This window comes from Telopea speciosissima, chromosome 11 (genome assembly GCF_018873765.1).
Source record: "Telopea speciosissima isolate NSW1024214 ecotype Mountain lineage chromosome 11, Tspe_v1, whole genome shotgun sequence".
NCBI classification, from domain to species: Eukaryota; Viridiplantae; Streptophyta; class Magnoliopsida; order Proteales; family Proteaceae; genus Telopea; species Telopea speciosissima.
In genome coordinates, this window is record NC_057926.1 from 47,611,772 (window position 1) to 47,638,097 (window position 26,326).

General features: G+C 41.9%; 1 protein-coding gene across 2 annotated transcripts in view; it reads right to left on the bottom strand.

Annotated features, from left to right (window-relative positions):
* Positions 1 to 1,250: 1,250 nt before the first annotated feature.
* Positions 1,251 to 26,326, bottom strand: part of LOC122645996 (nucleolar protein 10) — a 37,984-nt gene continuing 12,908 nt past the window's right edge. The window contains exons 8-17 of one of the 2 annotated variants that reach the window (XM_043839449.1): positions 25,946 to 26,014; positions 13,594 to 13,646; positions 13,372 to 13,480; positions 9,032 to 9,202; positions 8,769 to 8,927; positions 5,519 to 5,611; positions 4,732 to 4,914; positions 3,193 to 3,410; positions 1,542 to 1,838; positions 1,251 to 1,488 (exon numbers count right to left, since the gene is read on the bottom strand). In XM_043839449.1, coding sequence (XP_043695384.1) covers positions 1,419 to 1,488; positions 1,542 to 1,838; positions 3,193 to 3,410; positions 4,732 to 4,914; positions 5,519 to 5,611; positions 8,769 to 8,927; positions 9,032 to 9,202; positions 13,372 to 13,480; positions 13,594 to 13,646; positions 25,946 to 26,014 — 1,422 coding nt within the window. In that variant the 3' untranslated portion in view covers positions 1,251 to 1,418. Of the gene's footprint in view, positions 1,839 to 3,192; positions 3,411 to 4,731; positions 4,915 to 5,518; positions 5,612 to 8,768; positions 8,928 to 9,031; positions 9,203 to 13,371; positions 13,481 to 13,593; positions 13,647 to 25,945; positions 26,015 to 26,326 lie in introns of both variants that reach the window. The other variant, XM_043839448.1, reaches the window with a different exon arrangement.

Consider the following 26,326-nt stretch of genomic DNA (forward strand, 5'->3'; position numbering starts at 1 on the left):
AGATGCGTTACTGAGTGTGATGGAGTGGACTAATGTGTTACAAATTTTAGAAACATAAGGAAAGTTCGTGTAGGTTTTGGAAACACTAGGGGTGTTCGTGTATTTAAAGCAAAACTCAAGGGGCTGCCATGTAATTTTCCCAACAAAAGAAATACAATAAATGGATATTGGTGGAGGAGAATTTTTACCTCCTCCAATTCACTGTCCGCTTCAATTCCCTCAAATTCCTCACATAGGAGCAAAAATGACCACCCTACGCCACCTTGGGCAATGTGTTCGGGCAAGGGGTAAAGTGGTCATTTTCGCTCCTACATGAGGAATTGGAGGGAATTGGAGCGGGCAGGAATTGGAGGTGATAATGATTCTTGTGGAGGATTTGCTTGCGTTAGTCATGGAAGATGGAACTTAAACTATATATGAGCTTTGGGCAACTATTTTTTTTCTTTTTGTGAAAGATGAACTTATTTAATGAAGCATCTCCAACGCAAGGAGTCTGAGTTATATAAATCCGAAATCCAAAGAGAGAAAGATGGCCAAATTATCTCACACGCTAGAGAAGGCTTTTCGGGCAGGAGAGTCAGCCACACTGTTAATCTCTCTTGGAATCTACTCCTTCAAAAATGTTATAAAGATTATGGGAAAATGTTGGACAGGCAGCTAGGGTGCCCAATATGTGTATCCTCTCTGCTCTCATTTTGGAAAAAAAACCTCTTGCCTTCTTGTGTCCAACCCCTTGATTTATGTATTCTGTTAGCTTACCCAAAGCTGGCAGCATACCCAAACCACTCCCAAAAATTATTTATAACTAAGTTGTTACCAAATGGTTTCTCATCCCATACTCTACTTTGTCTAATGTTTACCAAACAATTTCATTTTTTTATGGGGAAAGTTTTCATACACGGTCATGTAAACCATGTATGTGAGAGGGTGGGAGTTTCAAGGCATTAATTAATGTTAGTGGTTCTATTATTTTGCTCTGCAAACACATTTCTGTTTCTTTTCGAATTCAGAACACTCATGTAACCAAATGCATTTTTACCAAATACTCTGCAAAAACATGAACAAATTTTTTTAAAAAAACGGCTAGAGGAGCTGCCTGGAATACTAAACAATAAATACGTAAGCAGCACAAAATACAGAGCTGCCTGGAATAATTAACAATAAATACCTGAGCAGCACAAAATACATCACTACAAAAATCACAAATACGACAGCTCAGTATTCTAAAACCCACACACGAAAAAACACCACCCGTATGATGCTGATCAGTAGAAAAACGATCAAAGACACTAGTTGAGAAAGCATGGTGTTACTGGCAGAAACTATTACTGATATTCTTTTTGATTCTGCATCATTACTGAAAGATGCACAGGCGAGCCAAGGCATGATGGAAGATGATGACGAACCCAAATGTGAATTCATATTGGATTCACCTTCTGCCTCTTCCTCGACTCCTCCCACGGCTGCCTCCTCTCCCTCCACCACCACGGCTGCCTCCTCTCCCTCCGCCACCACGTCCTTGACCTCTACCTCGACCTCGTCCTCGTCCTCGTCCTCGAAAATCTAATCTATCAGGTTTCAGGCCTAAGGATTGGATTCCTCTTCTCTTTCCTTCTCGTTCCTCTTCCCTGTCCTCCTTATATCTGGCGGAGTTTCTGGAAATAAACGAGATCTCTCGTGACCCACCAGGTCCAAGCTTTACATTATTGGGGACACCAGAAACTTGCTGGTCTTGCAAAGCTTCTACCCTTTCTCCCAAAGGAAGAGCATCCTCCTTTGCAAGTGACACGTCATTCCAAAAGGCTTCTGCATGTCGCTCATCCTTCACTTCATACAGCCTGCAGGGAGGATTTATAGAACGTCATTAATAAGAGAGTAGCTAGCTGTTTTTGCATCTGATGATAAAATTTCCCAGTCATACACTGAAGTACCCTTAATATTCTTAAGATAAAATTTCCAGATCAACCTTGAAATGTTTAGATTTTAAATTGGCAATTTAGCATTCACAGGAGAACCATTGTAATATTCACACTCTATGACACAACAAAAACTATGACTTGGAAATATATTAAAGCACTGTCTTTATCAACTCAACATAATAATCCTTATCCCAACTAAACAGGCTAGCCTATGTAAATCTTGTTATGCCAATGAACTCTATTTAAATTCATGTTGGTAACAATTCATTTGTATCTACTACTCCACTGTTAATCATTGCTTCCTACTATTCATTTATTTTAGAGTCGGTCTCAGTATACCCTTGCCCTGAAGTAGAACTGCACATAGTTGTCACGGGCCTCACGGCGACTAGGCGACCCAAAGGCATTGTTGGGGCAAATAGGCGACAAGATGCCCAGCTAGACGTTGCCTAATCACCCTAGGCATGCAGTATATGATTGTGTGTAATATACCAATGATAATTTTATATGATTTTACTTATATGCAACACAGAAGCTATATCAATGCAATATGATAAAAATTATACTAGCTATGACTTAATATGAGAAAAACCAACATATAATAAACAAAGCATAATATATAATATAAGCATGTTCATCAAAAAACAAAACAATAAACATAAATCAACGTAAATTTGTGTAGTGTAACTTGGGCTGGGTTAGGTTGGTCAGTCTGGTTGATGCAATTTATAAATATGTGTTGAAGCTAAAAATTCTAAACAAGATACTTTATCATCCATACTGTTTCTCTCCTTTTTCTTTTTGTTGCAATCATATAATCTTATATAGGTTGTACCAAATCAATAAAGGATATGAAAAATCTACACCAGATGCATATAATTATCATTATCATATCATACAAAAAAATGTATAACATACATGCAAAATATATATATATATATACACACACACATACATACACACAAATGTTAAGGCTCTATTGGGGGCCAGGCTGTGATGAACCAAATAGTTCACTCGTAACCCCGTGATCTGGTTAAAAAAGTCAGCATTGCCCAGGAAAGAATTGGGATTGACCCAATCAAGGTCAAAACAGCTGAACCCAAGTTAACCCCCACTATAATACTGTAAGGTTATGCAATTAATCTGATTAAATCAAATAACTATTGAGACAAGACTGCTCTTGAGATGACAAGTTTTAAATAAGATATTCAAGGCTAGCCCAAAACTATTCATTTATCGAACCTGGCTATATTATGCAGTTAAAACACCTCACCTTGGAACCCTTGATGTCTTCTTTTTAACTTTACTTCTGTCTTCATTGAACTCATCTTCTGATGACTCAGGCCCTGCTGAGGCATCCGAATCATTTATACCCTGCTCTTCTCCCAGAACTGGCTCAAAATGTTCCTCAATCAATGAGGGCTGCTTCTTGGTGGAAGGCATAGGATGTAAAGATATATATTCATGGGAGAACTCATCAACTTCAAAGTCCTGGATGTGAAACCAAAAAATGTTTCATCATGTAAGGAACAAAATAATGATATTATTACAATTCACAAGCAGGCTGCTACAAAGTAGGGGGGGATAATGAGTAATGACAATACAACCATGTTCACAAGTAAGCAGCGATTCCATAATTACAAATGGCATCACATTAAACAGTGTGTGTGTGTGTAAACGGAGCAGGCTGCTACAAAGTAGGGGGGGATAATGAGTAATGACAATACAACCATGTTCATAAGTGAGCAGCGTTTCCCATAATTACAAATGGCATCACGTTAAACGATGTGAGTGTGTGTGCATCATGTTAAACGGAGCAGGCTGCTACAAAATAGGGGGCCCATAATAACAAATGGCATCATGTTAAACGGGGTGTGTGTGTGTGTGTGTGTGTAAACGGAGCAGGCTGCTACAAAGTAGGGGGGGGGGATAATGAGTAATGACAATACAACCATGTTCATAAGTGAGCAGCATTTCCCATAATTACAAATGGCATCACGTTAAACGATGTGTGTGTGTGTGCATCATGTTAAATGGAGCAAGCTGCTACAAAATAGGGGGCCCATAATAACAAATGGCATCATGTTAAACAGGGTGTGTGTGTGTGTGTGTGTAAACAGAGCAGGCTGCTACAAAGTATAGGGGGGGGGGGGGGGATAATGAGTAATGACAATACAACCATATTCATAAGTGGGCAGCGTTTCCCATAATTACAAATGGCATCTCGTTAAACGATGTGTGTGTGTGTGTGCATCATGTTAAACGGAGCAGGCTGCTACAAAATAGGGGGCCCATAATCACAAATGGCATCATGTTAAACGGTGTGTGTGTGTGTGCGTGTGTGTGTGGGCAGTTCACAAGCAGGCTGCTACGAAGTAGGCGGGAAAATAATGGGTAATGACAATACAACCATGTTCATAAGTGAGCAGCGATTCCCATAATTACAATGGCATCATGTTAAACGGTAATTATCAATGTTCTGTATGTGTGTGAGCAAGCATTCACGAAGAGAGAATACTGAATAAATTAGGTTTCCTTCATTCTCTTCTCCTATCTGCCATACACAAATTGATAACTGCTAATTTCCAAAATGAAAGGTGAATGATCATTAATCATCAGCAGATTAGGAACTTACATTTATTATGTGTCAACACATCTATACATACCATAATTAATAGACATAAGACATAAGAAGAAAAAAACACAAGATTAAATACATGATCTGCATAGACATAACCAGTGAATGATTAAAAGGAGGGCAGGGGAATGGGGATGATCAATATAAGGTAATAAAGTAATCACACGATTGTACCTTATTTTCAAACATTGCCGAAAAACGCTCATCCTTCAGCACTTCACTGCTTAATCCCTTCTTTTTCTTTGACGTTTTCTTTGTGTTTCCAGCATCAACATCTCTTACTTCACCTTCAGCTTCTTCATTTTCAAGAAGACGAGCAGCAAAGGCGCGGTTTACTTTAGGTAATTTCCTCTTGATCTATAGAAAGATAGAAACATGAGATTCGTTCAGCCAAAAATAAATGTTTTTGGTTCTTGCATGAAGATAAAAGAGTTTCCCAATACCACCGATGAGGGGTTATTCTCCAAATTATTTTAAATACCAATGCCATTACTGCAAGCATCCGAGTGACAAAACCTTCATATCTTAGTGATAACCAAGATGCAATTACAGAGTACACAGTTTTCTTGTAAACTAGTTAAGGTGTACTACTCTTTCCTTGAGAGAGAGAGGGGACGACGAAGAAAACAAGTTTTAAATTTTCAATAGATGATTTTGAAATCCAAACAATTTTTTATGATGTTAGGAAATGCAGGATGCTTTACAATATATATTATATCTCTACAAGCCACGAGGTAATAATTTCCAATGAATGATGAATCTGCAAATGCATGCAAATAGAAAGGAGCATGAATATGCTCCACAAGCAAAAGTTTTGCAATAATGCACGTAAAAATTCCAGATTTGAACCTAGCTAGTGAATAAATTATCCAGAATTTCCCATCAAAGAGGGAATTGAACTAAAGAAGTTCAGGCAGACAAGATGGGATGATCAAAGGAATTTGAAATCGAAAAATCTGACCGTAATTCTAGATGCACGTTCAACGTCCAGTTTCTCTTGTTTCCGCTGCTCTATATAAGCATCATACGCTAATGGATCTGACAAGGATTTCGCCTGCAAAGGTACAAACAGAAACATGATATTGAGCAGCAACACTAAATCATGACTATCATAAAGAATGATATCAGTAAGAAAAGATGTATCCTAGAGCACCAGTCAGAAGCTATTCCATAATGGCTTAACCAGCCGTTGTTACAGCCATGTGAGGACTTATCTGTCCATCTAAACATTGGATAAATAGATACTTTCAGGAATATCGTCTACCATGTATTGGATTTTTTCCTTGTATTTTCAGCCATCATAATGGTTTCTATTGATTTTTCAACCTTTTATAATGCTTTATTCAGCCATGCAAAAATGCATCTGGGCTAAAAACTTAGCACATGAACAGGGTGCGTCAAGAGACTACATTCGAGCCAGGGCATGTCCTCAAAATTTGAGCACCAACAAAGCTACAATGTGAGGAAGATATAGGTGCCTGTCAAGAAAGCATTTCCTTGGCTGCTGACCTAAGAAACCCCTTTTGGAGAAAAAAAAAAAATTTAAGAAGTTGAAAGTGAGTTCGCCCACAAAAGTAGCAGCAAATTTCACATCCAATTATGCAAGTCAACACATAGCAACAAACATCTACTCCCTTGCTTCCATGTCTACTAAGTAAACACCTGAAACCTCACAAAAGCATCATTATCTTGGACAAAACAACTATTACTATTTTTCAATCATAAGTAAAATGTGTTTGGCAAGGTTTGCAGAATGTTTTAGCATAGAAAGGAATTCTCAAATAAAAAGCAACTTGAGTTATGGCACTACACATTTTCAAATTTGAAATTATCAGGCTTCTATATCTCATTCAACTCGAGTATAATCATCCCTGATACATTCGCCTATTTGGAAATATTTTATGCCTCATAAATTTGTCTATTTATTTCAACTCGAGTATAATCTCTCTCTCTCTCTCTAACCCACCAACAGTGCCCTGCATCTTCTCCCCCCCCCCCCCCTCTTAGTGTCTTCCATTATCAGTATGAACACCCCCTTCCCTCCCCCACCCCACCGCCCCCATAGAAAAGGAAGAAAGAAAAACCTAAAAGAAATTATAAGCCAAGGAGTTTAACAGAGAAACAATTGGTGTCGCTCGTTCGGAGGTTCGAGTCTTGGAGATTTTACATTCTTCAAAAATTTTCTTCTGACTGTAGAATACACAAGGAACAGATCGAAAAATGGCAGGAAATAAATGAGCTTCGATTGATCGATGCCTCAACTGAGGAGGCCAACACTCTTCTGCACAATATTCGCTTCCGCTGCACCCTCTCTCTTTCTCCCCTTCCCTTTCCCCCGCTTGCCACTGCAAAGAATGCTGCCATAGTTGTCAAGCGGTGGAGGGGTGACTAAGCGCTTATACAACAAGGCACCCGCCTAGGCGACCAAGGTGCCCAACTGTTATTATTTATTTCCCCTCTTTAAATGGAAAAGATCACTGCGTAACCTTAATGATGTAGGACAAGTTTGGGAAACCACATCTTTCATCACAATCAGTCCTATTCCAGCCAAACAAGTATGATTTATTGGGGTTTACAAGCTGCTGTAGTTGAAAGAAATAATGGAAGGGACTTAAGAAATGAAAATGGGGTTGGGAGAAATATGACAATGAAATAGGGATAGTTTGCTGTAGGTATAGAGTTTGAAAGAGAGGAGTGGATAGAAGAAGAAGGTAGAGAAGAAAGAAGAAGATCATCTTGGCTTCACACCATCTTGGAGTCACTCCATCTTGCCTTCACACCATCTTGAATTGCATAGAATCACTCATGCTTTCATTCCTTCCTTGCTTGTTTGCTCATCTTCCATCTCTAAATAGTCTTTTTAAACCCCAAAAAGAAAAAAATGAACCTAATAACTACTTTTCCAGCAATAACTACTCTCTAATAACTACTTCTCCAGCAATAACTCCCTTACAACATTAGTACACAACAATTCTGGCCCCAAGTAAAAATACAACAGAATAATAAAAAGAACTACACATAATGCTGGTAATTTATCCATAATGAAGTGATATGTGGCTGCATAAATCCTTGAGTGATGTCCTCATCACTTAAACTTCGGATTATCATAGTAGATATTCAGATGATACCATTCCGAGGGAATAAAACCACCTTCTCTCCATGTCTGTCTTTCCCTTTTCATTTCCCTGTTCAATCATCGGTTCTCCCTTCCTGAATGATAGACCAATATTATATCAAGGCCTGAACATTTACAATTTCCTCTCCTGATCTCCAAAGTCCTTCCAACCCCTTCTACTTGTCCACATTTCACTCTTCTCTCTCTTGTATCAAATTATTCAATCAGTACTTATTAGTCACTTAAAAAAATGTTAAGGACCAGTTTTCATTTTGTTTTTTTCCTTTGATCTTCCCAACCTCCCCCCCCCCCCCCACCCCCCAACTTTCAAAGTTCAGACTTCACAGACGCCAACCTCTATGCATCTTGTTGCATACCGCTTTTTCAGTGCTGTTGCAATCTGCAGAAGCTCTCAAAATCAGAGGAACCACTTTTTATCTTCTTTGTAGCTTGGGCTCCCATCAGGGAAGGGGGGAAGGGTTGCAGGGGATAGAGGGCAGATGTAGCAGTGGTGGAGAGAGTGTGTTGCAACAATGGACGTGTTGAACAACTAAGATGCAGAGAAGGGAATCCGAAGATCAATTAATATAGTAGTAAAGGGCTGTGACCTGGTCCAAACCCACTTTCATATGGTCCTGGGAGGTAAGGATTTGGATTGATCCTAATCTTCGGCATCTTACATGCAAAGTGGAAACCCTTGCTTAAATGTGTGTGATCACACAGGCAGCCCAGGGTTTTACTATCACACTAAAAGATAATCCTTAATATCTCATGTTTTATTAAAGCATAATATATAATGTATTTTACTAAAATTTATAAGAGATTACTTCCAGAGCATGTATATCATGTCCAGAGGAGACTGCAGCAACCATTTTTTCATAAGAATCATTCTGTAATAGCTTAGGATGATTCCATGGATCAAATTTCAGAATTACAAAGGTATGAATTGGTTTTGAACTAAATTGGCACAGGTTTTATTAGGTTTCATTTCCTAAAATAGACCTTCCCAGCATCTCATACTAGAGAAGGAAGGATCCTCAATATAAGAAAGTCAGCCCAAAAGGAAGGAACTTCAATATAAGTAAGTCAGCATTACCTTTTTATACAGCCGGTAATCAATAAAGTAGCCATGCATGTAGGCTCTTAAAAGATTAGTTCCAATCAAATTTGTCAAGTTTAATCTTTCAAGGTCTTCTTTTGTCAAAAATTTAAAATCATCATATATAGTTGTTTGAGCACCTTCCTCCAGTTCTTCCTGTAAGAGACATCGGCAAGATTAGCGCTAGAACTTATACAATCGGAGCATAAGGCATTTAAGTTTATGAGGAATAAAACAATGAGATCATGAAAACAGTTCACCGTTAAATTTTCAAGGTAAGAACACCATTTTGGAGCAGGTCCAAGTGCGGGTATGAAGTAAGATGGTATTTGGCTGCAGTCTAAAGCCAACAATATCAAGCCACTCTCAAGGAATACACAAATATCATTGATAGTTCCAGCTGTTGGTTCAATGCTAGCCATACTATCTCCCTGGAAAGAAATATAGAGGTTACCACCTGAACAAATTGTTCAATATTTACAATTTCTGACTTTACTCTTCTATTTATGAAAATTATACCTATTACACAAGAAGAAATTATGATAAAACCGGAAAAAAAATTCTATAAAAGAAATCATCACTGATTAAGAAAGGTTGTCCTAGATCAGATCCTGTAGAGACTTAGTAGTGCAGATCTATCATTGCATTCTAAAAGAAAATATAAGTATTAGCAAAGACTGATGACCATGTTCAGTTTTTATTTTTTATACAATTAGATTAGTGAACTGATTAAGGGTTTCAGATTGCACTACAGAATTTACTCTCAGAACTTCATCAATTCAATCAGATTAAATTCCACTGATTTATTATTTTTTTTATTTATCTCCTGAAAATCTGTTCTCTGCCACCCATCAATTGATGTAAGAAACTGTATGGCTCATGTAGGCAAATTAATTCCTGGTAGGAGGGGTTTCCGTTTCCATAGAAGAGGCTAACAATATTTGCTTGCCATTGCATAACATAAATATAAATAAAGTTCATCATGGAAACAAAGGGAACCTCTTCTTGAGATGAACAATACCTTCACAGTAGATGAGTTCTTTTTATAAGCAGGAAAAGGGGGGGGGGGGGGGGAGAGGCATTTGATGAGCCAATATTAAATTACAATATCCCAAAAATTTTCTAGTTTGTTGTGCTCAGATCTAACTGAAATAATTACTCATTGAACTTTTTAATCGTGTGCCACCACCAACCTAGATTTTGTATGGTTTCATATTCCAACCCAGGGGTCATATACTCCCACCCCCAACATAATGACACCAGAAGTGGAATCAAGAACAGAAACAATTCTATAGAAGAAATGCATAGAGTCAACTGGATCGTTTTCCTTTTTTCATGATGCTGAAACTTGAACTGAAAACAGGGTACCGCAGGGTTGTAGATCAGGGAATATTTGAGTTTATATAAGAATCACCAATAGCAACTCCTAAATAAGAGAATGAAAACAGATTAAATCAGGGATTGAAATCTATGGTTCGTGGGACTATTTGATGGGTGATTATAATAGTATTGTTAACAGTAAAACAGAGGAGTATAGAAGAGAAGTCAGATAGCTTAGGCTTCCCACCCACAAGGATCAGCTTCTCACTTTTGTTGGCTTCTCACCAAGACTGATTCACACAGCTTCATGAGCAAGGCAACTCAAATTTATTCTAATTTCTAAATCGTGTCTAGGGCCAAGGCTTACATTGTATTTATAATGACTGAAAATAAAATCCTAGTATGAATAGGAAACTTTATTTGCTTAAACTGAAATAAAATTAGAATTAAACAAACTATCCTAATGAAACTAGGAGTCAATTAAAGCAACTAATTAACTAGCTAACTAGACCCACGTGGGCTAAATCAAGCCCACGAATTGGGCACACTCAGTCTCCATTGGCTGGTCCAACTGAAGGGGGGGTGCTCGATCTTCAAGAATCTGGTCCACCTTATGGCTTGGTTCATGCTGTTTCAGGTGGTCCAAAGTACATCAGATGGCTTTATGCTGTTTTGCTTTGTGAGATTCGATATAGGCTGCGTGAGATGCAGTTGCAAGGTGAGATGTTGTGCATGATCAATGTGATGCTGATCGAGGCTTAGGTGGGATGCCCAAGTGATGCAGATTCGTCACCGAAATGGGCTTATTTCTTTAGAAATAAGTCTAGGGTTGGGTTATATGTATGTTGGGCCTTTGATCCCACGGGTTTTCTATGTAATAGGCCACTTTTATGGGCCTAAAAGAGGGGTACATAGGTTGCATACGGGATTAGCCCAATATTTAGTCTATTTTTATGTTTTTAATTGAACCGGTTTAAATTGGTTGCATCCAATTGGTTCAATTGGTCTAATTTAAGTGAAGTGATCCTATTGGCTAAGAGGTTCTTATATCCTATTGGCTAGTAGGGAATCTTCTTTATTTTAAGTAGTTTAAGTTGTTTTTAAGTCATTAGGACTCTATTTTGAGTCTATTTTAGTTTCCTAGTCAGTTTAAGTTACCTAATAGGTTAGGGATTGGGTTAGGCCTTTCCTTTTTAGAGTAAAAGTCTATTTTTGAGTCTTTTATATAAGGTTGTAAGGGGGCAAAGCCTTGAACACGAATTTGATTAATGAAAAGCTTTTTGTTTGCTGCTGCCCTGCTCTGTTGAGTGTGCATCCTTGTGGTTCTATCAAGGTGGAAAGGGACTGGTGGAATCCGGTTGACTCCTTACGCCGTGACGGCTGGGAGGATCTTCTTCAATTCGAAGGTGGTTCTATCCTTCACATCTGTTCAAGCTGCTGCCAGTGGAATCTCCAGTAAGTTTGACACCCAATTTCTTCTTCTAACCCTCTAATCCTTTCCCCCAATTGATCCTCTTTATGTTTTGTTTGAATCCCATAAACCCTAACTCCATTAAACCCTAGATCTTGCTGTCCAGTTTTACAGAATTTTCAAAACACTTAAAACTCTATAATACCTACATTATTATTGTCCTATAAACCTGCCTAGCCATACCCCCCTAAGCCCCCCTTCCATTATCCTAACCTAAGCCCTAGATTTGACCTAAAACTGCAATTCTGTCCTACTGAAACTGCAGAACCAGCAGCCCTTTGTTTCTTGTTATTGGTCCTGGTTTAATTGGCTTCTAGTAGGGCTTTACCCTATCTAGAACTACATTACCAAGTCATATCCTTTTATTTTGCTTTCAAATGTAAAAAAAAGAAAGAGAAAAGAATTCAGTTATTGATTTCATTTGTCCCTAAAGCACTGATCATGTTGCAAATGATCTCCCACTTGTTCTTTCCCTGGTTCGAGATCGAGTCCGCATTAAAGATTGAATTGGAATGAATAGAATTGTTTTTCTAGTTGCTGTCATGGCTTGTCTGTTGGCTGGCAGCCCTTCCTCATCTTTATTCTTTGTCAAATCAGATCCTCTTCCTCCATCATTATCTTGTTGTGATCTACTGCAGTCAACAAGCATTAAACCCTATCTACAGTTCTGGTTTTATACCCAACTTAACACCCTTCTCTGTTGTTGCAGCAGCCTATTGCAGGCCTGTTGCACCAGCATCTATGAGGTATTTTTCTATGAGATTTCAGCCATAGTTGGGACCCACTAGGAATCTTACGGACTGGAGTTTCAGCTTCAGCCAAGCTCTTGTTTAAGAGCTATAGATTTTTTTCCTAACTGAGCCCTAGACTGTTGTTCCTTCTACTTTGAGTTCTGTTTAATCGAAGGAAGAAGAGGGTGGGCTTGGTGCAACGGTAAGGTTACTCCATTGTGACCAAGTGATCAAGGATTCGAGTCTGGAAACAGCCTCTTTGCGAAAGCAAGGGTTAGGATGCGTACATTATGACCCTCACCAGACCCCACAGTGGTGGGAGCCTCGTGCCCTGCGTACGCCTTTTTTTTAAATCGAATGAAGAAAAAGATGCTAGTTTTCCTTATTTGCAAGCAAGGACTTAAAAAGTCTGTAATTACTTTCCAGTCCTTGCTTTCTGAGTTTTGTTCTATTCTTGTCGCTCGTCATTTGAACTTCCAGCTTAGCCCGTTTCATTTAAACTCTTTATTCTTTTATCCCCAAATCCTGTTCACCTCTTTAAAAGGTTCCTTTATCTGTTTTGAAATTTGCAAGACTGCCACTACTCCTTTATATTTGGGTTTTTGTCAATTCAGTGGGCCCATGGTATATCAAGGTTTAGGAAGAATAATTATCACCTCCAATTCCTCTAATAGTTAGGAGTGGACCCCACCTTGGGCAGTGTTTTCGAGCAGGGGGTAGGGTGGTCATTTCCGCCCCATGTGAGGAATTGGAGGGGGCAGCAAATTGGAGGGGATAACGATTCGTTTTGGAACCCTAGGTTGCATCAAGAATTAAAAGAATAATCTGAAAATTGATTAAATAAGCTGCTATTCTCGAGATAACCTCGGATAGCCTGCCTGCTGTTCTTGACCAAAATGGGAGAAATTTACTCAGTTCAATGAAACTTTATCCCAGCTACCGGGGGTAGGCTACATGGATGGTGGTCTCCTATTCCACTTTATTTATTAAAAAAAAAATAGTCTCCAAATAATTTCTGTAACATAGATAGAAGATGCAACTAGCTATGAGATTATTTTATCCAATGCAAGTTCATTACCGTCTCTGAGTCCCAAATCCTAACAATATGATTATCCGTAGTAATCAACTTTGGCCGTTCAGAATTAAGAGTACGATGCCACTTAATATCCAATATGGGGCTTTCGTACCTGTAAAGCCAAGGAATTGACATCTAAAGGTCAGCATCAAACTGAAATACATCTCTATGTTAAGCAAAAATGAAAGATTCAGGAAAATAAACAAAAACACAGGTGACACTCACATGTGATCCTTAACTCGAATAGGATAAGAAGAACGCAAATCATAGATCAATACCTGCATGTTACTGGTCAGAATCAAGAAAAATGAAAGATAGAACAAATTTTCTAAGTAGCAGATATTAAACAACATGAAACGTAAAAATGGAACACGTGTCCATTTCACTCAACTAAATCAGAAAGAATGCACACCAAAGTGAGGCAAAATCTTTTCCTAACTTTCTGATTCATTATCCACAGTTGTTAGAGCACCACGGCAAGTCAAGGCACCAGGCACGTTCTAGGACACTTGGGCACCAACCTGCCAGGGGGCTTGGCGGCAATACGATGAAGAAAAGGTTGAACATGTATATGAAACAAACTCCAAAGACAAAATTAAAAAACAGTTTGTTATCTCTAATAATAATGCAGGTCGGTTTAAATTTGGGCCAGGCTTTAGTATAGGTTTGGGTTGGACTATAGTTTTTAGGTTTTACTGTTGTAACGGGCTGAAATATAAAGCCCAAAAGTGGGCTTTACGGGGGTCCACGAAAATTCTTATTTTATTAGTGAGTCCCATGTTATAGGGATTTATCTTATCCTAAGTTGTTAGCCTTTGAATTAGTTTAGGAAAGTAAAAGTCCTAATTAGCTGTCTAGTTAGGAAAGTCTTAGTACTTGAGTCAATCTAGGAGATTTTATTTCAGTTTCTATAAATAAGGAATGTAATCAACCCCCCACAATTTGGAATGGAATGAACAGATTAGGTTGTAGCCATTGATGGCTGAAGCTTCTCTCTCTCACCTTGGTTTGGTAAGGGATTTTCTCTCTCTTGATGGCTGAAGCTTCTTTCTCACTCTCTCCCCTTTCTTCTCACTCTCCTTCCCCGCTCTCACTGTTTATACTTCTTTTCTTCATACTTTCTCTTGTTATTTTTTCTCATCTCTCCTCTCAACCCCACAGTAATGGTTCCTCCCTAACTTCCATCTCCTTAATTTTTCTCCTTCTATTTTTCTTTTTTCTCTTTTAGTTGATATCCTCCCTTTTCAGTTTCAGATCCTAATTTCTAGGAAATAAATTCTCTCTTCCCCATGTTTCCCTAGATCCTATTTTTTAGGATAGAATGTTCATTCTCTTAACACCCAACTGACCACCTATTTCTCTCCCTTGATGCACCATCGATTATGAGAAAGGTAAAACAGTCGACCGACCAATCTCTGGTATCGACCCTTATCCACGGGATCACCTTCCTTGTTAACCAAATGATCATTAGCATCAATAAGAATCTTCTAGCTTGCATCCTAACATACCAATCTAAAAAAGAAGGTCAAGCACATAACCCTGAGACAGGTAGATGCCACTAGAGGACCGGAAACTTCAATGCCAAGAAAACAAATGAATATTTTACCGCACTTTTGGTTTTTAGCAATGTTTTACCATTTTAAGAAATGGAATATTTAGATTTGAGAACAACCCAACATTTAAAAGTTGAACATTGCACCTACCACCGAAAATCTAGTTTTTGTTCTTGAACTGGGGGGGTTGACTTTTAATCCTTTTGGAATTTTATTTTTTAACTATTTTTATTGGATTCAAATAGGGGGGGTTTTGCTTCTTTATGAATAATATTTGAAGTAAATGACAAATGATATTTGGCATAAATAAGTGTCTGTCCTAGACAACTATGATTCTTAGTACATTGTGAGTACACTAGTAAACTTGGGTCAATAACCACAAATACCATTTTGAGTTTTTGTTTTTTTTTTTTTTGTGAAAATAGTTCATGCATTGTATTTAGAATGTCAAAAATAGGCTGCATAGAAAAAACCAGAGCAAAAAAAACATTTCTGGGCCTCGAAACCACCTCCTCGAATTGGCTGAGAAAAAAAACCCAGGTTTCGACCAGTTTCGACCATATCTCTATTTTTGGCTGGTCGAAACCAGTATCGAAACTGAGTTTTAGAACCTTGGCAGAGGCAGAAGTAGCAAATGCAGGTTGAAGAGGCTCTATCCTAGTCAGAAGACGCCGAAATGCAAGAAGCTCAGCTGATGACAGAAAAGAGCCAATTTGTGCATAGTTAGATACCTCAATATGGTTGGCTTGGCTGGAATGACCACGACCACGACCACGACCAGAAGCATCAATAGGACGGCCATGGAGTTTCCAACAGTACTCCTTGGTATGAATCGTATGACGCTCCTTACCGCATTAGATGCACTTCACAAGTGCCTTGGTAGAGGAGCCGCCATACCGTGGGGTTTCAATGCGGGGCTCAGAGCCGGAAATAAGAGCTGATCTCTCTGGAGGGGCTGAAATAGGCTGTGGTAACTAGTAACATAGTAATACGGCAACTGCCCTCAAGCTTAATCATAGAGTAGGACAGCTCCAGAGTAGGGAAGGGGTCACAACTCAGAACATGAGCACGGAGCTGATCATATTCAACCAGGCCAAGAAGTTATACACCATGATCTTGTCTTCCCGCTTTTTGAAGTTGGCGACATCATGTGGTGGGATGAAACTCCTCATAAAAATCCAACTCCTGCCACAAAGAACGTAACTCAGAGTAATATTGTGACAAAGTCAACTCCTTTTGCTTCAGTTCATGAACCTTCTTGCGGAGTTCGAATACTTGAGCATCATTCCCAACCAAGGAATAAGTGTCACGGGCAGCCTTCCATATCTTAGCAGCAAAATCAAGTAGAAGGTAGCCTCGAGCAATCTGTGGTTGCATAGAGTTTTTTTTTTTCAACCCGAACTTAATGGGACCCCGGCCAGCCCCAAAGCTTTATTAAATCAACAAAGAATAATGAATACAGGGGGGGACATTCCACCTTACCCCAAACCCACCAAAACAACATTAGACTCTAAGGACCGGCAGGCCCTCCCTATCTTCCTTAATAATCTCTTGGAAGGTTCCTGTGGGTAAATTACCCTGCAGGAACGTGACCATAGACCCTGTCTCACAAGCTTGCTTGGCCAACCAATCAGCAGCCCTGTTACTTTCTCTAAACACAAACTCCACTGTCACTTGAGTAGCCTGTATGAGCACTAAAACCTCATTGAACCAATACCACCCTTTCCAAAGGCTGCACCTCCGAAGGAGCACCATATTAATTGTGTTGGCTGAATCTGAATTCACTACTACCTCTTTGAACCCCATCTCCTGGCACAATCTAAGGCCATGTCTCAAAGCTCTAAGTTTAGCTTGAGAGTTTGTGCACAACCCGTAGAAGTTAGAGAACGCTGCCAGGACAACTCCACCCGTATTTCTGATCACTCCTCCTCCCCCCCCCCCTCTCCAGGGTTGCCCCTGCACACCCCATCCACATTCAGCTAAACTGAATGGGGGGGGAGGGCGCCAGAAAACTGGAAGGGGGCGCGGACTTTTAGCTGGAGCTACCTCAATCGCAAAACATTGCAGGATTAATCTGTCTCTAACAAATCCCCCCCTTTCTCACCTTCGCCGGCATAGGAAGCTCTTTTACCCAGGCTTTAATGCGAGCCATAATCGTGACTGCTGTGCGCCTTTGTTCATTATGTTTCCTGTTATTTCTTTCCCTCCAAAGCTCCCAAACAATCAAGGATGGCAACAACCCTGTAATATAAGCACTGAGGCAGCGTCTGCTTGCCAATGCATGCCACTGGGTAATCTTGCTTCTAACATCCTGGGTTGGAAGTACCTCAATATCGAACAGCCGAGAAAAAAAAGCCCACACCTTGGCTGCAGTTCCGCCTGAAATCAAGCAGTGGTCCAATGTCTCCATTCTAGGCTCTCCGCAGCACAAACACTTGGAAGCCATCGGGATCCCTACCGACATTAAGGCATCATCGGTTGGGATCTTCCCGTTCAACAGTTGCCACGTGGAGAAAGCCACCTTTACCGAAAGGGATTGGTTCCAGACCCAGCTAGCATATGGGACAGCAGGCAACACGCTTCTTATTTCATTCCAGGCTGATCTAACCGAAAAGACACCATCACTTGCAGGAGTCCACACCAGAACATCCTGCCTAGCAGAGAGGCAAAAATCTCCTGATGAAATGTCATTCCTGATCGTCGCGTCATCGATGTGGTTCTGAACGTCCTGTTTCCAAGAGCCATCCTCTTCCAAAGCGTCTTTAAGGCGTAGATCCACATCAACCTGGAGGCCATTATCAACTGCATCAATCAACGGACCAGCCTCAGACCAGTTATCTAGCCAGAAGAAAATCTCCCCCGACCCAAGAAGCCAGCGAGATCTGTCCATCAACAGCCCTTTGTAGGCCAAGGCATTCCTCCATGACCTAGACCTAACCCCTGTCGGAACCATCAGGGATATATGAAGGCCTTTAAAGAACTTGGCCCTAAAAAACTCACTCCAGAGAGAGCGGTCAGTCAAGACCCTCCAAATGCCCTTGAGCCTCAACGCCAACCCCACATCCTCCAATAACCTCACTCCAAGTCCTCCCTCCTCCGATGGCCTGCACACCTTTTGCCAGCTGACTCAGTGCCTCCGCCTTCCCCACTCCGTGCTTCCCCAAAGAAAGTCGGCAAATATGCCATATATTTTCCGCAACACAGCCTTCGGAGGATCCATTGTGGCCAAGACATGAATAGGCATAGAGGAGAGGACATGTTTTAAGAGGGTGAGCCGGCCCCCTGCTGAAAGCAACTTCCCTTTCCACCCTGCCACCCTGCTACTGATCCTGTCCACCAGCTTATCAAAGAAGTTAATTTTTCCACAGAAGAGAGGAGCCCCTAGATAGGTAATAGGCAGCGTCCTCTGCGAAAACCCCGAGATCGAAGCTACCATTCTGGTTTGCGACTACGTAGCCCTGGACCCAACCACAAAACAACTCTTCTGTTTGTTGACCAGCTACCCCGAGGATCCTTCGTACCTGCTAAGAAAACCCATGATCTGCTTTAACGCGCTTTTCAAACCCCTGGTGAAGATTATGGTGTCATCTGCAAATAGACTATGGGAAATCCCAGGGCACCCTCTGGGGAGTCTAAAATACGAAGCATGCCCCTCAGTGAACAGCCCCTTCAAACCTCTACTCAACACCTCCTCTGCCAGTATAAACAGGGCCTGCGAAAGTGGATCCCCCTGTCGCACACCTGTGGAAGACTTGAAAAACCCAGACTGTTTGCCTCCAAGAACAACAGAGAACCAGCAATTCTCTACTGTCTTCTTGATCAGAGCAATCCAGCTGCCATCAAACCCAAACTTTGTAAGGACCTCCCAAAGAAAACTCCACTCCAGCCGGTCATACGCCTTAGCCATGTCTAGTTTGAGAATCACATTACCGCCCCTAGCTCTCCTGTTTAGCTCCTGAAACATGTCCTGCACAATGGCAATGTTGTCATGAATACACCTTCCCTGGACGAACGCCCCCTGCTCCTCCGCCACCAATAGAGGCAGGACCTTTGCTAGCCTGGTAGTAATGAGCTTCGCAATAATCTTATAAGAAAAGTTGCACAAACTGATGGGCCTCAAATCCGCCATCACCTCCGGATTGTCTTTCTTCGGCACCAAGACCAAGTTGGCAAAAGTAAAGCTTCTAGGCAAGTCCCCTCCTTCAAAAAACTCCTTGACCGCAGCCCACACATCAATACCCACAACCTCCCAAAATGAAGTAAAAAAATACCCCGTGAAGCCGTCTGGGCCTAGCGCACTGTCACAGGATAAAGCAAAGACCGCGTCTTTCACCTCCTCCACTAAGGGGGTCTCCAACAGCATAGCATTATCAGCATCCGGGACCAGCGAGGGGAGCAAAGAACTCAAATCCTCGTCCACCACACTGCCCTGAGCAGTAAAGATCTCTGAGAAATGGCACACTGCCTCCTCCTGGACACCCTCCACACCCGAAATCCACTCTCTGTCCGACCCTTTTATCCTTTGCACCCTTGTCAACCTCCTCTTGACATTGACCGTGGCATGAAAGAACTTCGTGTTCCGATCCCCCTCCTGAAGCCAAGTGATCCTAGACTTCTGCCTCCAAAATATCTCCTCCTACAATAAAACCTCCTGCAGCTCTGTCTTGGCAGCCCCAAGCAAATCTCTAGAGGTGTCATCAGCCCTCAAGTCAAACTCCATTTCTGTCCTGAGAACCGCATCCTCAGCATCCCTAACTCGTTGATGTATGTTTCCAAACACCTCCTTATTCCAACCGCGCAGGGCTATACGAAGTCTCTTGAGCTTCAAGCACAAAATCCCCAGAGGTGAAGCCACCACTGGCTCTTCCCACTGACCCTTGACAAAGTCTTGGAAACCTGGATGTCTGAGCCACATCTGCTGAAATTTAAAACCAGCCCCGGTGCCAGGGCCAACCACCCCAAAAGAGAGGCCAAGCGGAGCATGATCCGAGCAGGTCCTGCTGTAATCTGTCACTGAATACCTGCTAAACGAATTCGCCCAAGCCGCATTCACCAGAAACCTGTCCAACCTAGCCATGACCCTACTAGCACCAGCTTGGTTATTGGACCAGGTGAACTTACTACCACTGTATCCCGCATCAATAAGTGCTGCTCTATTACAGAATCTACCAAATTCCTCCATAGACAAGGAGCACACTGGCCTGCTGCCCACCTTCTCTAAAGAAGAAGCAATCGCATTGAAGTCCCCCCCAACCGCCTAAGGTAAGGAAACCGAAAGAGAAAAGGCTTCCAATCTCTCCCACAGCTCCCTTCTCTCCACCCTCGAACATAACCCATGAACAAAGGTAAGGACATAGGAGCCTGCCCCACCCCCTCCACATTCAACCGTGATGTGCTGCCCATGCTCCTCAACTACCCTAACCTGAAGTGTTGATCTCCAAAAAATCCATAACCTGTCCGAAGTATATACTGCATCCATTCCTATCCGCCTCCTCACTAGACGTGACTTGGCAACTTGAGCTTTTGGCTCAGCAATTGCCACCATCTCAACCTTATGCAAGCTTACCAGTGCTTTCAAACGCCTACAAGTGGGCTTGTTTCCAACCCCGTGCGCATTCCAAAAGATGCAACTCATTGAACAGAGTTAAGGGAGACAATTGCCGACCTTATTGATCTCGTTACACGCCTCTGGGCCCATTAAGAGCTCTCCTCCCCGTCTTGGCCTTCCTGATCTTCTTCCTCTTGTACACCAAGGCTGCATTCAAACAAACAGGTCGCTACTGCAAACGCCTCCTTGCACCATGGCCCACTGGGGCAGACACAGGCTCTACCCCTGGAGGCCTCTCCTGGCCAAGTGAATCACCCTCCAGTATCTCAGGCAGCCTCTCAACCAATCTGCTCACCCTACCCGGAAGGGTGGCCTTAAAGGCCCTCAGACTGTCCAACAATGCCTCACGGTTTGCCCCCTCCTGCCCTGAAGTTGGCGCCTACTCATCATCCCTCGACCCTGCTGGAGCCACGCCCCCTTCAAAAAAAGGCTCAGTGCCCTCGCAAAGAGAAGACGACAAATGTCTATTCCCTGCTCCCACCGAGTTACAAGACTCCTTTGGGAACTCCAACACCACTGTCTGGTCCCTTTCGGCTTCAAGAGGCTGAGCCCTTTCGGCTTCAATTGTTATTCCAGGGAGCTCCCCTTCCTCTGCAACGCGAGGGGTGATCATCTCTTCTGTCTCGACAACAACTCCAGCGCTAGGCGCCGCTGGACACGCCAAAGCAGTGCAGCCCTCCGCCTGCTCCTCCCTAGTCTGCTGCCTCATCAGCTTCCAACGGCCCCTACCCCGCCAAGGTAACCCCACAGTCCCCTGGGCAATAGGCTCCCTGACCTCACGACCCAAACCAGACGAGGTACCCTCGCCTCGAGGAATAAAAACCCCTTCTCCAGTCCTTCCTTCCTTCTCCAAAACAAATGTCGCCTCTGCCGTGTTAAGACCCACCGCAGGAACCTCAACTCGCACCCCTGCCGGTCTCTGCCTCAACACTTTTCGGCAAACATCTTTAACATGGCCAATTTTCGAGCACGCAGAGCAATATGAGGGGAGCCTCTCATACACCACTGATTGGAAGAAGCCATTCGCACCACACCCAACCCAGACCTTCTCAGGTAGAGAGTCTCGCAGGTCCAATTCCACACACACAGAGGCTGCCACCGTGCGTGTGCAGTTCGCCGTGGCTCCATCCACCCTCAACACCTTGCCAATAGACCCTGCAATCGATTTCAAAAAGTTTCCCTAGTACAAATTTACTGGCAGCCCCGGCAGCGAGATCCACTCTGGCGCTAATGGAGATTCCCAACCTGAAACAAATTCCGCAGTCCACTTCATAAAACGGAATCGAAATCCCTGAATCTGCAACTGTTCCTTCATCCAGACTCTTACAAAATCATCATGAGCAGCGAAACGAAGCAGCACATGGCTAGGGTCGAGAGTCGAAACCATAAAATCTCCTTGCAGATGAAGCACCTTGCGAATCGTTTCCTTAATAACGAACAGGGAGGGCTTCCCATAGCTGCACTTGGCAACCAGCGAAGTCGCAAACGCCAACTCCAAACGATTCAATTCCTCCTCCAAGAAAGAAGAATACAGCAGGGCTTCCATAAAACGATGTTGATTTTTTAATCTCGACCGAGACAGGTGGCAGCGACATCGATTTGGAGACCACAGCAGCAAACGTAGATGCCCCACTAAGGCCCACTCCAAGCCGAGGTGGAAGATCAGGGGGCCGATCCTCCCTAGGAGGGACCGCCTTGGCCAAAAACCACATGAACTCCAAAACCCTTATCCTACGCCTTCAGAGCCAAACCTGCGCACCTCATTCAAATACATTTCCAGCATAGAGTTGACTAGGAAAGCCATAACTAGGGAATTTTCACACACACATCTATCAACAGCCGTACCTGCAGTAGCAGGCCTCTTTATATCTCCTGTAAGGTACCCATAATAACCACGGGATTTGATAGATAAGCAGCACAAACGTGACCACATCAGAAAATTTGTGCCGCCAAGTTTGATAGAACACATAGGGAAGGAAGGAAAATTTCTCTGAGTTGGTCCTTCCATCACAGTAGATGCAGTAGAGATAGCAAAGGTATCTGGCATGGTGACAACCAAAAAAAGAACAAAAAACCCCAGCAGCCTGGGATCAGTCCCTGTAGAAAATTGATCAGGTGTGGAAACCTAAAAAATCGATTTTAGGGTTTTGAGCCCTGTAGAATCGATGAAGTAGGGATTGGTCCCTGTGAAGAAACAGTAAAGCAGGGTTGGCCCTGAGTGGAATCAACAAGCAGGGGTGGCCCTGTGTAGCATCAAAAGCAGGGAGTGTCCTGGAGCAAGAAATCGATAATCAGGGTTTTTTTTTTCCTGGGAAATTGATAATAGGGTTGGCCCTGAAAATCGATGAGCAGCTTTGATGAAGGAAAAGCAGGGATTGGCCCTAGAAAGTCGATATACAGGGTTGGCCCTGTAGATCGAAAAATAAAAGCACAGGAAAAAGCCTGTGAAAAACTGAGAAACCTCTCAGATCATGGGAAAAAAGTCCCATATAGATCTAGATCTTGAGAGGCATCTTCAAGGTGAGAGAAAGGCTCTCGGTGAACTAGGGAGGAACCAGCGAGAGTAGGAAGAAGGCTGACGGTGGTGGGAGATGCAAACCAAGAAGAGAAAGAGTCTCGGTTTTGGTTGGTGGAGGCGCTGAAATCGAGAAAGCGAGAGAGAGGGTCTGCGATTAAGGTTTCAGATCTTCTGCTCTGACACCATGCTAATTTGGTGAATATGACTTGAGTCTATTGGTATACAGGCCAGCTTTATTTATAATATGGAGTAGAACAGTCTAGAATAAATACAAGACCAAAATACCCTTACAAGACAATTCTACCGTTGTACCCATATTACAACAATTATTATGGTCCCTGTTGGGCATGTGGAGTAGGAAAGAAAGACTGTTGGGCATGATAATGAGTTTTCATTGTTGGCAACACATTGTAATGTTTTGTGTTTGGTTGTGCTGGAGAGCTTGGAGTGTTGCAGCAGCAGAAACTTCATGGGGATTTTGAGCTATCCTTTAATTTGTTTATGTGGAAGCTCAAAACATGAAAAAGAAAGTCCTGTGAGTCATCTTTCCATCAGTTCAAGTTTTATATCAATCCAACATTGGTATTGGAAGTTATGGCAAAAACATCCGACATGGTCTATGTGTGCATCAGCAAGGCAGTGTTCTACACCAGTCAGGTTCAAGACCAGGTTGATAAAGAATTAACAACCAACCAGCAATAGATTGGACAAGGGAAGAACAAGAGAAAGAAGAAGAGACAATACAGAGAGAAAAAGATGGGAGAAACTGAACCAGCGATTGGTAGTGTGTGTTCTATCAGTGGTCAATAATCTTTATTTATAAACAACTAAAGGCAATTCCAACTGAATAAGGAATCATAAACAAATAAGGAAAATTACACCAAATAGGAAATAAACTAAACAGCATAGCAATTCACCCAAAAAAAAAACTAAACAGCATAGCAATCCTACCTAAACTAAACTAAGACTCCCCCTATCATGAGATAGGTGAAACACAACTACTGCCAATAGGGGTCTACAACTCCTTATAAGACCATAACATACTTTATACATGCCTGGAACATCACCTTTACACTCCTAGGTTGTATGTGTACAACCATTTAGAAGTACTATATTCTGAGGTTTCCAGTGCTTGCTATAGCAGCTCACTTTATACCATTGACGGTGGTTATCACTTATCATGGCAGCCAGGCAAGCCCTAGATGGTGGCCAGGTGCCTTATTACCTTGGTGCCTAGGCAGTGGCCGGGCAATTAAGTAGTGTTGTATAAAGGGGAGTTTTATGTAGAACACTGAAGTCCTATTAGTTTTAAACTTTTAATTTTACCCGGGGGGAGGGGGGGACTCTGTGGACAGTGGTGGCAGTGGCAGGCTACTGCTTTTTCACCCCATTTTTCTTATCATTAGTATACAAAGAGATAAATAATACATTTCCGGCTCCTCGATTGTTCCGACCTTGATTCCAATTGTTGTTCCAACTCAGGTTCTGATGATGGCCTTGAACCACTCAGACCTAAAACATCGACCTCGTCCTCTTTGGTTTCCTCTTCCTTGAGATTTTGAGTGGATGTGCAGCTGTGCACCTGTGCACCTGTGCAGAACTCTGTTCAAATCCGTGTTTTCTCCCCATTTCTTCCCCTTTTCCTCATTTTTCCTTTACTTTCTCCTTATTATCTGTATGGGCACATTAAGCAAGATGACAACAGGTCGCCTAGTTGGCTGTGCAGCTGTGCAGAACTCTGTTCAAATCCGTGTTTTCTCCCCATTTCTTCCCCTTTTCCTCATTTTTCCTTTACTTTCTCCTTATTTTCTGTATGGGCACCTTAAGCAAGATGACAACAGGTTGCCTAGGTGCTCAAGAACCACCTTGTCGCCTAGGCAGTGCCTATGCAACACCTTGGCAACTATGATTGACACATAATGAAAAGGGATGTAAATTATAATCATTTGCTAGCAATAAATCAAGCAAAGTATTTCATTTTAGCCAATCAAATACTTACCACGATCAATGAAAGCTACCGAAGTTGATTGGATAAATTATATATCAATAAGCTTAACTTGAGATCATAGTTGTCAAGGCACCTAGGCGAACCAAGGCGATCAAGCGGGTAACAAACAAAGGCGACACCAACAAGGTGACAAGGCATCACCTAGGCGACCAAGGCAACACCAGCAAACAAAGTGAGAGAAAGGCGCCTAGGCGACGCCTTGACAACTATAATTGAGATACATCATCCATGCCATTCAGGCATCTCAACTCTCAACTATTCATGTTTAAAGAAGAGCAGCAACAACCACCACCATAACAATGATAGTAAATTGGCGTGTCTGGTGTCATTTAGACCATGGTGTAATATAGACCGGCAAGATATCAAATTCCTTGCTAAATGACATAAATTGGTGGCCTCTGTGATAGGGTGTACCGTACACAAGACCCATCTCACTGGTCAAATTTCAGTCCAAGTACTTGAGATGCCTCAAAAGTGAATCCAAAGTGATAAAAATTACAAACATGCCACAATATGAAACACATTCTTGTAATTCTATGAAACTTCAAATTTACCTTGTAATTACTAGCCTATTGTGTTTTGTGCTGGAATTTTGACCAATGAGATGGGTGTGAGGTCCTCTTGTCATACGGACAGATATCTATCTAGCGCTTGGCAAGATCTTGTTATTTGGTGGCTGGCTATATATGACGAAACTAGATGATGATAAGATGTTTTGAATATACACCAATTAAATCCTTAACATATGATGACAAGACAAAACAACCACTACAGTACCAACCATAATTGTCTAAAATGGTCTATGAACACTATTATGAAGTTTAATACAAAGAATACAGAGTCCAAAAGTCAGAAGAGATCCAAATTTTAGAGATGATGTGTCATCATACCTTTCCAGCACTACTTCCGACAGCCATGAGAAAACCCCCATCATTATCAAACTCTAAAGCAGTAACCTCCTAGAATCAAACAAAATTATTACGCTTTCCAGGACCAAAGACATAAATTAATGAGAATACATTGAGAGCTTAACAGGATAATCAAGATGGGATTAGTTGGAATGACCAGTTGTCCAAAGTGAGGAACGGGAAACTCATTACAGTAATTAGCAGTTTTATGATTGTCTTGCATTGGATTAGCAGATTTAGATGACCAATCCGCATATTCTCTTTCAGGGAAGTGCATAAAAGGAGGAAGAAAAAGAAATGGGAAGAGAGGGAGAAAAACGCTTTTCCCAATGCAATGGACAGGGACGATGGGACTTCTCAAAA